The 13,990-nt window shown below is 46.8% G+C and overlaps 1 protein-coding gene across 1 annotated transcript; it reads right to left on the reverse strand.

Annotated features, from left to right (window-relative positions):
- Positions 1-924: 924 nt before the first annotated feature.
- HSD17B10 (hydroxysteroid 17-beta dehydrogenase 10) lies at positions 925-13,072 on the reverse strand. The gene is made up of 6 exons (XM_066580598.1): positions 12,979-13,072; positions 9,144-9,308; positions 7,128-7,292; positions 3,079-3,207; positions 2,101-2,209; positions 925-1,404 (listed from the first exon to the last, which is right to left on the reverse strand). Exons 1-6 carry the CDS (start codon positions 13,000-13,002, stop codon positions 1,214-1,216), a joined length of 783 nt encoding a protein of 260 aa, XP_066436695.1. The 5' UTR covers positions 13,003-13,072; the 3' UTR covers positions 925-1,213.
- Positions 13,073-13,990: the final 918 nt, after the last annotated feature.

A 13,990-nucleotide genomic window follows, 5' to 3' on the forward strand; every position in this document is an offset into this window, starting at 1 on the left:
TTCTATTCTGTTTTGTTTCTAGAGATAAGTATACTCGCTAAGGCACATTACTCGAGCCAGTAGTGCCTTAGCCGAGTATCTCCCCGCTTGTCTCTAAAGACTCGGGGGCCGGCGCGGGTGACAGGCGAGTTGTGACGGGAAGCGTCACAGAAGCACAAAGGGATGACAAACAAGACGGCAAGAGCACAAGAGAAACAAGCAGATGAACAGGGACACTATAGGACCATAGCTGCCAATATGTGTTGACATTGCTGTGGTGGACCTATTTTCCTGCATGTTCTTCAGTGCCACATCTAATGTCTTGTGTGATTGTTCCCAGCAAGAGAAACCACGTAATCTTGTAGATACGATACCTTATCAGTGACTTTAAAACAGGTTTGTATTTCTGTGGTTGTATTCTTTTAAGTGCAAATTAATCACATCTATGTCTGTGCCTTGTCATAAGTATGTGTGTATAAATATGCATGCCTCTTCGGATCTATTTCATTTAAGCCTGAAGAAGAACCCTGCGTCGGTTCGGAAGCTCGAATTAACATCATAACGGAATACGGACAAGTCTCTTGCAACATGTGATCCAGCTCAGGGTTGTAAAGAGTAGAACAAAAACATGCAATATTTCTTTTGTTCAAATTCCAATAAAATCTTGTAGGTACGGTCTGTGTGACAAACCAACGCATTTCCGGCGCAACCCACTCCCTTATTCATGGCAGCATTGGAACCTGTGGAATTTGAATAAAAGGAATTATTGATTGATTTTCATAATCATAACTTTGAGCTGCATGAATTGTATCCTTACATCAGATGCCGTATGATGGAGGTACCATGCTGCTACAGGTCTATAATACATGTACATGGGCTCATGCCAGCAGTAAAAAGTCTAAAAATATGTTTGTCCGACCAAGTAATACAATTGCAATAATTACATTAGATCAAGTAGTAAAATTTATTAAATTTTTTTTTTTTTTAAACACAAACGTGAACTTTCGCCTCGCACCGTTATGTACTACAAATTCCAGGAAAATCAATGACCTCTCTTCCGGGTCTTTATTAGAACAGTCTGGGCACATTCTTGGCATCTGAGACTCCTTGGTGTCATCACTGCCATTATTAGCCTTTAATAGGACGAGCCAACGCTGCTCCTTGTATAACCGAGCATTGATACCGTACATTACCGACGGATGTCATAGCGTTGTCCTGTACGCCGATTACTCCATTAAGGCTGCATCCGAAGGGAACCATCCAGGCGTATGACTTCTCCATTTAACATAGGGTTCTCTACAATTGCCTGTACCAGGTGGGCATACTCATCGGGGTCACCCAGCCTGCTTGGGAAAGGTACTTGTTTTGCCAGGAATTCTCTTGCCTTTTCTGGAAGTCCAAGCAGGAGAGGGGTGGCAAATAATCCTAAGAGTTGAAAAGGAACACAATATCAGGTTATAACGAGCCATCATTTTCTGAACTGGGTGTCGCACTACAGTCAGGGTCGCCGGAGACGTTGCTGCATACAGGGGACCTTGAGGACACAAAAGGAAAGCTATTCTGTCTGACGTCTTCCTACATTCTGATTGAAGGTTCTACAGCTCCAATGTCAGAAGACGTCCGACAGAGTATTCTTACTGTCTATTGCCAGCCACTCCGCTGTCGGAGCTTCTCTGGCGCATACACTGGCTTTAGCCAGCAGATGGCACTGTTGCATAACAGCAAAAAGAGAAAGCCTTTTAGGCAAACACTGAATCCAAAATTGGATTGGAAAGGGTTAAAAAAAAAAGGGAATCAGGTCAGCTCCATCAACTAAACCCATGGACTTATATGACTTATACCCATGGAGCTGATGCCGTACGGATGTAATAAATGTGATCTGTATTACGGACGTGTTTTTTTATACCCTTGTCTGAAGCCAGTCTTGTTCGCTCCTCAGTGTCCCCCACTATCAAGAGTCCTTTCATTCTATGAGTGCCCTCAAGTAGTGATAAAGGCTTCTTACAGCACATCAGACAGAATGCCGTACATTACAACCTCGGTGCTACATTAACGCTGAAGCCAAAATGTAAATAAATCCTTTAAATGTCCACTAAACATATCAGATTCAGAAATAAGTACCGGGGGCAATTGTCACAACCCTGATGCCAAGTGGAGCCAGATCTCGGGCTATGGGGAGAGTCATTCCTACAATTCCTCCTTTGGAAGCCGAGTACGCCGCTTGTCCAACCTAAGAATTAAGCAGACTGTAGTAAATGACAAACGTGTACAGTTCATACAATATTATACAGGGCGATTCAAAAATCAGGGCCGCCAAGAATACCTTCTGAATAAAAAGTGATACAAGTGGGTGGGAGAAAACTTGTTGGCGCCATCGTGGTGCCCGTCTTCCATCTAGGATTTGGCTTAAGAAACTTTAATGGAACGGGAGTCGTGGGATACATGATTTAAGGAGTGGAATTTCATCAGAAATGGTCAAGTGAAATCATTTTTTCGAAATCTGTAAGCATGTCCAAGTTATTGATGAGGTCATGCTGAATTATGTGGTACGGAAGAGATGCCATTAACAATCCAGGACAGAGAGGAGATCATCCCGACCGCCGTAACAGAAGTTCATGTGAGATGGTTGAGGCTTTCAATCCAAGAGCACCCAGGAAGACGGCCAGTGAGTGCATGAAGGGGCAGGAAAAGGATTCGGTAGTTCAGGCAAACTGGTAGTGACAACCCAAGAGTGGTCAGCGGAGCAGTGTTTCCAATCCCCAGTTGTCGACAGCTGTGCTAGCCCCCAAATAAGCACCAGATGACTACAATTGGAGATGGGGCGAGTCAAGTTTTCAAATTCTACAGAATTTATGAAATGCTACCCTTAAATCATGTATCGCATGGCCACCTTTCCATTGAAGCTCCTTGAGCTAAATCCAAGATGGCTGCCAAAAAATGGCTTTCAGGCATCTCTAGTGTGTCAAAACGTTTTCCCTCACTCAACTAAGTGAGGCGGGGAGGTGGCGGGAGCTTAGGAATAACTAAAAGTCAGATAACAACTTTATGTACCCCTTCCAAACAAAACAAAAAGTACTGGCAAAAGTTTAGGTTTCTAACCTGCCCATCAAAAGCAGCGATGCTGGCCGTATTAACGATAACTCCCTTGTGTCCATCCTTATCCGGCTCGTTCTTCAGCATTTCTCCAACAGCCAGGCGAATAACATTAAACGTGCCAGCAATGTTCACCTGAAAAATAAAAACGGGCGATAAAATACAACAAACATATAATATCGCACGAGGATTGTGTGTTGTGAGACGCACAAATATGAACCCCATTCATTTGCATGGGTTCATACACGAGTGATGCTTTCCTGCATGGCACCATGAGAAACACATGGCAGCACGTTCCATCTTCCTGCGATCCCTCCCACTCTTTTCAATGGGAAAAATCCAAGCTCCTCTGTGACAGCAGCGGCAGGGGATTCCTTCAGATGCGGCTGCGGTGAAGGGATTCCATGCGGGGGATGAAGGAATCCCTCAACGCTGCTGTCATAGAGGATCGCGGAGTTCTCCCACTGCTTTCAATGGCTGCTGTGGCCCCATTAAAAGCAATGGGATGGAGGGATTCCCACTGTGATGCGAGGCTGTTTTCACATGGTGGAAAGTGCGATATCGTGCTGTGACTCAAGGCAAGATATCCCCCTTGCCTGTGTGAAGCAAGCCTTAATGTGTGCTTTTTCTATGAAAAATTCCATCTTGTCAAAGTGCTTTTTTACTATCTCTTTTTTGATACACTATAGATGAGCGAGTATACTCGAGCGAGCCTTGCCTTTAGCGAGTACCTCCCCGCTCGAGACTGCAGGTTCGGGTGCCGGCAGCGGGCACAGAGCTCCGGGGGAGAGCGGGGCGGAACGGAGGGGAGATCTTCCCCCCCCCCCCCCCCCCCCTCCGGCTGACAGACGCTACTCACCGCTCCCCCGCGCCGGCACCCGAACCTGCAGTCTCGAGCGGGCAGGTAGTCGCTAAAGGCAATGCTCGCTCGGTGCTGTCAGCTTGCTCACTTCATATATCTCACGATCCACGGCTTGCTCAAGCGGGTTCACCTGCCCCCGGTCCTGGGCTTAAACAGAGAATTCCATGCAGGAAAAAGTGTAATCCACGCTTGCTGGCAGAGTAAAATTAGTAATCTTCTTTTATTTAGTCATATTGGATATTCTTATTAAGGGAAATAGTCCGGATGGGTCCATCACCAGTGTGTTGTACAGAAAAGATGCTGGGAATACGATTTTACACGCATCAAGTTGCCATCCGATGCAAGCGATCCCATTGGGGGAGCTATTGAGGGCAAAGCGCCTTTGCACATTAAGTACAGATTACCAACATGCAGAAAAAGAAATCTGTGATAGGTTACAAAACAGGGGATGCGGAAAACGCATTCTACAACGAGCAAAAAAACAAAAAAAAAAAAAAAACAGCTTCTAGACAAACAAGAGAAATTAGATTAAATGAAAAGTATTCAGACAGATTAAAAAGCAAAAGGCCAAACTGGGAGCTCAAATGTGGCCAATCACTCCATCAGTTCACACTCATGCAGCACTGCTAGTGTCACATGTTTTGGTATAGAGAAAGTAACCCATAACAGGTGCGGCAAGGCAACGTTCAGGCAGGGTTCACACAGGGCGGATTTGCCGCGTGGCATTTGGCCGCGGCAAATCCGCCCGCAGCCGCTAATCCCGGGATTAGCCAGCCATGTGGACGAGATTTCTCAGAAACCTCGTCCACACGGGACGGCCAATCCGCTGCGGTAAATGTGGCTGAAACCGCGGCTGCGGTTTCAGAAGATGCAGCATGTCTATTTACTTTTTTTTTTCTTTGTTTATTTTTCGGCGCGGCCGCGCTTTCCTCTATGGGAGCGCCGGCCGCAACGGAAAAGCAAGCGGCCGGGCCGCTTCAAAGCTGCCGCAGCTTAAACCGCGGCGGTTCTCCCGGCGGAAATCTCGCGGTTTTTGCTGCAGCCAAACCGCGAGATTTCCGAAGGAAATCCGCCCTGTGTGAACCCAGCCTTAAAGGGGTTCTGACACAAAAAAAAAAAAAAAAAATTTGTACTCACCTTGCCTGGCCCGGTCCAATCGCCAGGCATGTCCCCTCCAGCCGGCATTTTCTTCTGTGGCTTGTAGAAGCAGAGCAGGAGCGGTAAAAATGACCGCTTCCTGCTCTGCTCTGCTCTGTCCGCCACTTCCGAGGTGAACGGACAGGCCGCCCACAGCAAGCACATCACAAGCAGTGCTTGCTGTGGGCGGCCCGTCCGTCCCGGTTGAACCCCGAGATTCTGCGCATGCGCAGTGGAGACGCGGCGCAGCTCGTGGAGGAAGAAGCAGAAGAACAGCGCCTGCCGGAATATGACCCCCCCCCCCTCCCCCCGATGTCAACAACAACAGGAGAAAAGGTAAGTATCATGTTTTTATGCTTTAGCAGCCATTAAACCGTGGGTTCCCTGTGTCCATTAGGCAGACCAGGGAACAATGGCTGCTAAAGCATAAAAACATTATTCATGTCAGAACCCCTTTAATGATCTACTGATCAGAGAGTCCTTTTGGATCCACAAACTGGGGACTAGATCCCCTCAGGGGTTAAATTACAAGTCAGACCTGCATTGCATATACAGGGATCAAACATGACCAAAGAGAAGAAAGTTCATTAGGACCAGACCCCTTTTGGGATGGGGGGGGGGGGGGGGGGGGGGGCTATACTGTAAGTTAGACCTGCACTATATATATATATATATATATATATATATATATATATATATATACATACATACATATATATACATATACATATATACACACACACACACACACACACATACATACATTACGTATGTAGGAACCAAATATGAGTATATTTTTCCAGAGTCAGAAGTAAATGGAATTTTTTACCCCCCTGGAACCAGACCCCTTTAGGGGGGAGGGAGGCATATTGCAAGTCAGACTAATATCATGTATATAGAAACATCTTATGTGCAAGAATAAACGTAGGATATCTTTTCATGGAGAGAAATAGGGAAGGTTTTTTGTTTTTTCCTCTTCTTCCCTTCTTTCTTTGATATAATTGAATCTGCAGGCTCACTGCTCTATAAAGGGGAGCGAAGTATTATGCTATTGTAGAACAATGGGAATTTCATATGGTCTTTTGTAACACAATTGTGAAGCTCAACCACAATAGATATAAATGAAGTGCAACTAGGGGTTAATCTTGCAATAAATGAAATATATGAAGCCTTGGCAGAGCGCCCCATGGGGTCCATTTCGTGTCATGTTGATGTGTGTTTATTACAAGTATTATCCTACCAGTAATAGTCTGATCTTTGTGTATTTTCCCTTTGCCCTACAGCCTGCACAGCTGACAGTCATTGGAATTATTTGTTCTGTTCCACCTATTTAAGCCGGTCCCACACTATTCAGACCATCCCACTGACGAAGGCTCTGTGCAGCCGAGATGTGTATGCCTGGCAATTTTAACCCTTTCCAATCCACTGTCTGACGTCAGAAGACATTCTGATTGAAGGCTGTACAGCTTCTGATGTCGGAAGACGTCCGGCAGGGTATTCTTACTGTACATTACTGGCTGCTCTGTTGTCGGGGGGCCTCTCCAGCATCTCCCATAATGCAGTACTGGCTCTATCCAGCAGATGGCGCTATTGTATAATGACAGAAAGAGAAAGCCCCCTAGGAAACCCTGAATCCAAAATTGGATTGCAAAGGGTTAAATATGACTAAATAAAAGAAGACTACTAATTTTACTCTGCAAGCTTGGATTACACTTTTTCCTGCATGGAATTCCCTGCTCTTTTTTGATAGGTTTTCCTAAAAATAAACTAATCAGAGGTCATTGCACTGTTTGGCAATACATTTTTTTTCTCCTGTAGCGCCTCCACAGGAGAAATGAAGCATTACACAACACCCAATGAACTCAAAGTGCTGCCCATGGTATGCAACAATGCTAGGGCGACCCTGGGGCTGACAGGGCATGCTGACTGTTATGGTTTTGGCAACAGCTGGAGAACCACATGTTATCGCCCACTGCCATATGCTATATATGGCATATAATATTATATATAGAGTGCGATACCAGCATGAATATCTATAGGATGCACCTAAACTTACATTTATGACATTCTGGAACTCCTGCAAGTTGTGAGCCGTCTCCTTTTTTTTGTTGTAGGTTTTTATAGCAACTGCAATCCCAGCACAGTTCACCACGACGTTCACTCCTCCAAACTTCGAGCGTGCCACTTCCAGCGCATTGTTCACATCGGCCTCCGACGTCACCTGGGTTCAGCCATGAATGAAACAGTCAGTAAAAGTGCAGCTAACAGACAACTGCTATAATCTACAATGTCTACATAAACTATGCAGGTTACTGTTCACTGTTATCAGCCATTTCTGCATTCATTCTAGGACAGTGTGATTCCAGCGGATTCCTATCCTGCATGGATGGCAAGAGGGGAATCTTGCGGGGCCAAAAGCTGCTCTTCCTTGGCCAGATATAAGATTACAGCAGCGAACAATCTTATGCTGCAAAGCACTTTAATCAATGGCCTGGCCAGGACATAGTCCTTCACCCAATGGCTGTCCACCAGGAGATCAGAATTCGGAATAGCATTGGCACTACGCCCCGAGAATGTGCAACCGGACTTTAGCACCCAGATGACACAGGCAGCCATATACTGACAGCCAAAGATAATGAATGATGAACTAACCAACAAAAGCAGAGTTACATGAAGTCTTCTGCACCAATTAAAGAGATCCTGAAAATGCTGCTTTTGCCTGACATGGAGATACCCACACCGCATGTACCCGATCTCAGCAGGGGCGTGGGGCTGCATTACCCCTCTTGTAGCATGCATATACAGTGGAGTCCTGGGCAGTGGTTTCCATACCCTAGGCGCCTGTATAGGAGTAGGTCTGTACACGGACAGTTATTACCTGTACAGGTTTCTAGGTAGGTTTTCATAACCAGCACCTGAGGAGGCAGGGGTGGCACGTATGACTGTCCGAGATGGGTTCGGACCTGGGAATTAGAACTTTGGTGGTGGCAGGTTTCAACTCTGGAAAACAAGTCAACTGTTTCTCAGCTTGTCCCTCTTAGGCCTCTTTCACAAGTCTGCATCCGTTTTTATATTCAGCCGTACGAGTTTATATGGTCACTAGAGATGAGTGAGCATACTCGCTAAGGACAATTACTCGATCGAGCATTGTCCTTAGCGAGTATCTCCCCGCTCGGAAGAAAAGGTTCAGCTGCCGGCGCAGGTGACAGGTGAGTTGCGGCCATGAGCAGGGGAGAAAGAGGGAGAGAGAGATATCCCCTCCGTTCCTCCCTGCTCTACCCCGCAGCTCCCCGCCCGCCGCCCGATCTTTGCTCCCAAGCGGGCAGGTACTTGCTAAGGGCAATGCTCAATCGCTCATTTCTAATGGTCACAATTTTTAGACGCAGCTACGATATATAGGCTCGTGTCAATAAGGCCTGAGGATGCATTCACACAAAGCGAAAATGGCGCACCATTTGATGCGGATCCTCAGCAGACTTCACCCCTTCAACTGAAAGACTGAAATCTGCTGTAGATCTGGGACAAGATCTGCACCAAATGGTGTAGCTGCACAGCAAAATCTGACCTGCGTGAATGCCCCCCCTAAAATAGTTGTGCAGGCATAATCTCCTGACTAATTTGACATGGAGAGACACAACTGTACGCTGGGTGGGACTGATGCACAGGCCATCATCCAACACCCCACAAGTACCCTATATAGGTCACATCAGACCGACCCTCTGATTCTATATGGCTGGACCACTTTTGACTACCTGTTGCACACTATTAGAACACATCGGTGAGACACTACATGTGGCCACATGAGCAGCGCTGGTCAATCAAGGCAAATGTGTAACGTCAAAGATTAAGGACGCATACTAGTGCAAATCAGGTAGTCAGAGGAGCGGCCATCTTTATCTGTCCAGGCCTGAAGGGTCGCTTTAACTAGAGTAGGACCTTCATACACGTGCATGAAGGTCCTTGCGGCACTCACTATGCCCACTGCTGCTCCCAACCAGGAGGATTTCCTTCAGATTAAATAACTTTTACCTAAATGGTCGATTTCCATAGACATCCGGTTTCAGTTACTTACATCTGTGGGAGCAAATGCGCACTTCTCTCCAAGAGACTTCGCAACGTTGACCCCATCAGAGCTTGGTAAATCTAGAATGACAGCGCTGGCTCCTTGCCGAATTAACCGTTCCACTGTGGCCCGGCCAAGACCGGAGGCTCCACCGGTGACAATGCCAACCAGGCCCTGTAAGGAAAAGGACATTATATGACCACCGTAACGATATATTACGAATGCTAATTCACTAGTTTATCATCACTTAAATGGCGAAGCGCCATATTTTGTTAACAGTAACCATCCAAGATATCCAATCATATAGCTGCGATATGTAATTGGTAAACCAAGTAGTAGATGGCAATAGTCTACAGCTCTATGATTATGCCCCCAGTTATCAAGTGGCGTAGAGGCCACAACACCTTCACCGGAAGGAGATAACGCACTATAGAGGCACACAGCATCTTCTAGTAGACAACATACTCCTTGCTACATAATTACTCAGCATGACGGGGTGCAAACAGCCCCAAGGGACTGCAATGTCAACTACCAGGTAGAGCCTGGAGGGTTGCTTTAACTAGATATGGTTGCCATTGTTCCACAACCCGTTTTGTCAGGTGAGCATCTTAACCCCTTAGCCATGGGAGATATTACCATTAATGGTGCCCTAGTGGGACTACTAGTAATATTTTTGGGGGCATTCGGAGACTCATGGCAATATCCCTGGTTGTCTAACATGGTGATGGATTCAAGAGGTGGCTCATTCAGGACAATGTACGCTTGTTTAAAAAAAAAAAAAAAAAAAAAAAAAAAAAAACACAGGGACCTAGAAGGCGTTGTTATTTTGCTGCAAGTCCCGGCATGCAGTTCCATCTCAGACAGATATGTCAATGATTAGAGTTGTGATGCGATTAGATGAACGGTCTTGTCACCTGGGGCTCTATAAGTGATTCCCCCTTGGCCTATAAGAGGCTCTCGGAGGCTCCTTGTGTGTAGGGACCTCTTCTTCTGCTTGTTGGCCACTAGACGCCTCTACGACACAGAGAAGAGATTTCACCCCGTTACCAGAGTCTGAGAGGGGCGCATTATTGAGATGTGAGAACCTGTATGGTCGTATCGATGAATTGTCCCCCACCGGCCGTTCTGTCCAGACTGATAGGAGGTGCTGGACCAGTGGATGTGTGAGGGACCACAAGGCCATCGGGCTCAGGACCGCCTACAGATTACCAGTAGAGCGGAGCGTCTGATCGTCCGACAAGCACAAGCAGCTACAACTGTTTCGTTGTCCGACATCCAGAGACAGGTGGCGCCATCGTTACACCCCTGTGTCTGTCTGAACCATTTCCAGAACCATGGCTGAAGGACATTTGGACTCATGGTCCCCATTACATGTACAGTCTTTGGCTGCCCAGTCACCAGATTCATCGCCAATAGAGCGTGCATGGGACCATCTGGGATGCCAACTTCGACACTGTACGAGTTTGCACGACCTAAAGCAGTGGTTCCTAACTTGGGTTCGATCGAGACAGTCTCAGGGGTTCAGCAGAGGTCAAGACAGACACACTGTGTACGATCTGTGACGGTCTCCACTGCGCATGTGCTAGCCCAGGGGAACTCCTGGCTCGTCTCTGCTAGGTGGTCTTGTTTCTCTCTTTTCTGGTTAACCACACCAATGGACCAATCAGGAAGCTTCTTTCTCTTCAGAGGCCCAGCCGGCCAATGGGAAGCCACGGGTTCTGTTTGTAAAGAGTAATTCCTTCCCAGGTCCCCAAGCTTCTGCACTGAGGGTGCAGTAATTAAAATTACTCAATCTCTAGCTCCCCTACTACCTTGGCTACACCTAGCTAAGTGACCTTTGACCCTGAAACCAAGTGGTTTCTAGAGTGCCATACTTCGGGTCACTACACTTTAATATTTCAATCCCTTCATACTAAACTATGTTGAGAAAAAAAAAAAAAAAAAGAGAAAGTGGTTGAACGAATGCGCACAATATGGATTCACGTGTATAAGGGAACGCGATGGGAGTCAGCATCCTCAATGCAAGGTTTGGAACGCCAAGTTGAGCAATTCTAGACTAGCATCGGCAAAACTAGGGGGGAGACTTTCTACAGCTGCATGGAGATGGGAAACACAAGAACACAACGCTGCGCTGAAGACTTGCCGTAAAGATTCATCGAGTTCCTTGTGTAGCACTGATGCACTAAGAAAATATAAACCGAGGTTTTTAAAAAAAAATTAAAAAAATCATATTTCCTTTTCCGAATTACAAAGGGTTCGGTGAATGCATGTACAAAACATGCGGGGTTCAGCACCTCCAACAAGGCTAACAACTACTGATTTAGAGGCTCAGTTACAGCAAATGTTAACCCTTTGCAATCCAAATTTGGATTCAGGGTTTCCTTGGGGGCTTTCTCTTTCTGCGGTGTGAGACATGCTGGAGAGCCCCCCCCCCCCCGACAACTGAGCGGCGAGTAATCTACAGTAAGAATACCCTGCCGGACGTCTTCTGACGTTGAAGCTGTACAGCCCTCAATCAGTATGTCTTTAGATGTCAGACAGTGGATTGGAAAGGGTTAATACCATATGGAACCTGTATGCCTCCATGCCCACCAGTATCACATCTTGTATTCAAGCTAGAGGCGGTACAACAGGGTACTAGAGCCTCCATGTCCTACCATATCACATCTTGTATCCAAGCTAGAGGCGGTACAACAGGGTACTAGAGCCTCCATGCCCGCCCGCATCACATCTTGTATCCAAGCTAGAGGCAGTACAACAGGGTACTAGAGCCTCCATGCCCGCCCGCATCACATCTTGTATCCAAGCTAGAGGCAGTACAACAGGGTACTAGAGCCTCCATGTCCTACCATATCACATCTTGTATCCAAGCTAGAGGCGGTACAACATGCTACTAGAGCCTCCATGCCCACCAATATCACAGAAAGGAGGGGGTGGGCACCCCTACCAGGCAGCAACCTGAAGGATGTCAATGGGTTGTTGCCAGTCTGGTAATTAAGGCTTGTATTTATTTTTTACCAGCCAGATTAACGGCTGGTAAAAAAAAAAAAAAGTTGCCACTTGCGTTTCGGCCGGCATCTGCGTTCCTGTGGTCAGACGCCGTCCTGTATGCAGTACAGACACCAAGCGGAGAGGTCAGGGTCACAGTGGCTGATGACAGCGACAGCTGCTGAACTGGTTGCTGCCCAGTGAAATGCCCCTAAAACGGGGGACCCTACTACTACTACTGGGACCACTAATACTATTGGTGCCACTAAGGGGGACACTTATTACTGGGGTCACGAATACTCTGTCACTCTAGATAAGTCTCAATGGTCCAAATAGTTATTGGGTATTGGCACTTGAAATATCTGTAAAACTAGCTTTTTTGGGGGGGGGGAAGCACCATTGTAAACTTTGCCTCCAGCAGCATCCAGCCTGGGGGCACCCCTGACGGGGTAGAGCTGCCTACTGACATTGAAGTCCAAGTTGGCACATGGTGCTGTCATCACCAACACAGACATGCCCTCTGTTACCCATGCAGCTAGGTCTTAGTAAGTAGCATCTCTACTGCAGACCATTCTTTGTTAACACATGGCACATCTCTGCCCTGCTGGTCATTCACTACACTGATGCAGATGGCATTACACGCACTAGATCAGTGTCTGACCTGGCCATGCATGCTGCACAGCATGATGGGAGTTGTAGTCTCCCTATAGGTGCAGAGCCAGTGGTCGCAGCCATGCTGCGCGGCACACAGGATCCCTGCACTTCGTACAGCGCAGTACCAGAACATCTGCAGGCCAAATCCCAGTGCATTACACAACTGCCCGGCCGGCGCCACCTTCCAGCTGTCGGAACTCACCTTCACGCTCCTTATACTCGCCATGTTTCACTCAAAACCCTTCCAGAAGTGTCAGCCAATCACCTGTCAGGAAGTACAACGACTAACCAATAGGAAGCGCGAATTACACTAGAGGGGTGTGTACTTTTTAAGCCAGTAAGGATGACGGTGTGGCAGGCGGTCAGCCAATAGCAGTGACACAGAACGTCCGGGCACATTTAAAGGGAACGCACTACTATTTAGCCGACTTCAATACTTGCTCGTCGAGCTTAAAGGCAAAGTCCATTTAAATGGAAAAGTCCGTTTATCCGGAGTCCTCTTGCCTTGAACAACATCATAAGCTATTGTACATAGTGGACCTTATTATAATGACTGCTATCAAAACTGATGCACTGAGTGGAGTAGCAACTTGTAACAACTAATCTACTACCTTACTTTTTCTTTGCACCAGTTTTGATTCGACTCACCCAGCGTTTCCCATAGCAACCAAGCAGATTAGCAATTAAACCGTTTTTTTCTAGCATAAGGATGCATTTACATGTAGCAGATTTGTTATAGATTTTGCACAATCTGCACCAAATAGTGTGGATTTGGCCCAAATTTTGTTGCGGATTCACAGTACAAAATATGCAGCGCATTAGTAATCTTGAAGGTCATATTTTCTATTTAGGTGCTTCCGGGTGACAACTAACATGCTAATCGTTTCTGCAAGCTCAGAAGTTGCCACCCAGCTTTTCCAGACTCCTGAACGGCTCATCAGCTTAGGCTTGCAGGCATTATTTCCCCATGCGGATATTACTGTATAAATAGGTGGATTTGTCATTTAGGAGTCTGGGAAAGCGGGGTACCACAGGATAGGGGATAACTTCCTGATCAGTGGGGGTTTCAGCACTGAGATCCTTGCCAATCTCAAGAACAGGACTGCAGTACCCCACACTGCCTGTCACTCAGGGGGGCGCCTTTTCCCCTGCAGTGACGTCAGAATGAAGGGAGCGCCGGCCGAGCATGCACAATCAGTACTTCATTCATTTCA

The sequence above is a fragment of the Eleutherodactylus coqui genome, chromosome 10 (genome assembly GCF_035609145.1).
Source record: "Eleutherodactylus coqui strain aEleCoq1 chromosome 10, aEleCoq1.hap1, whole genome shotgun sequence".
Classification (NCBI taxonomy): Eukaryota; Metazoa; Chordata; class Amphibia; order Anura; family Eleutherodactylidae; genus Eleutherodactylus; species Eleutherodactylus coqui.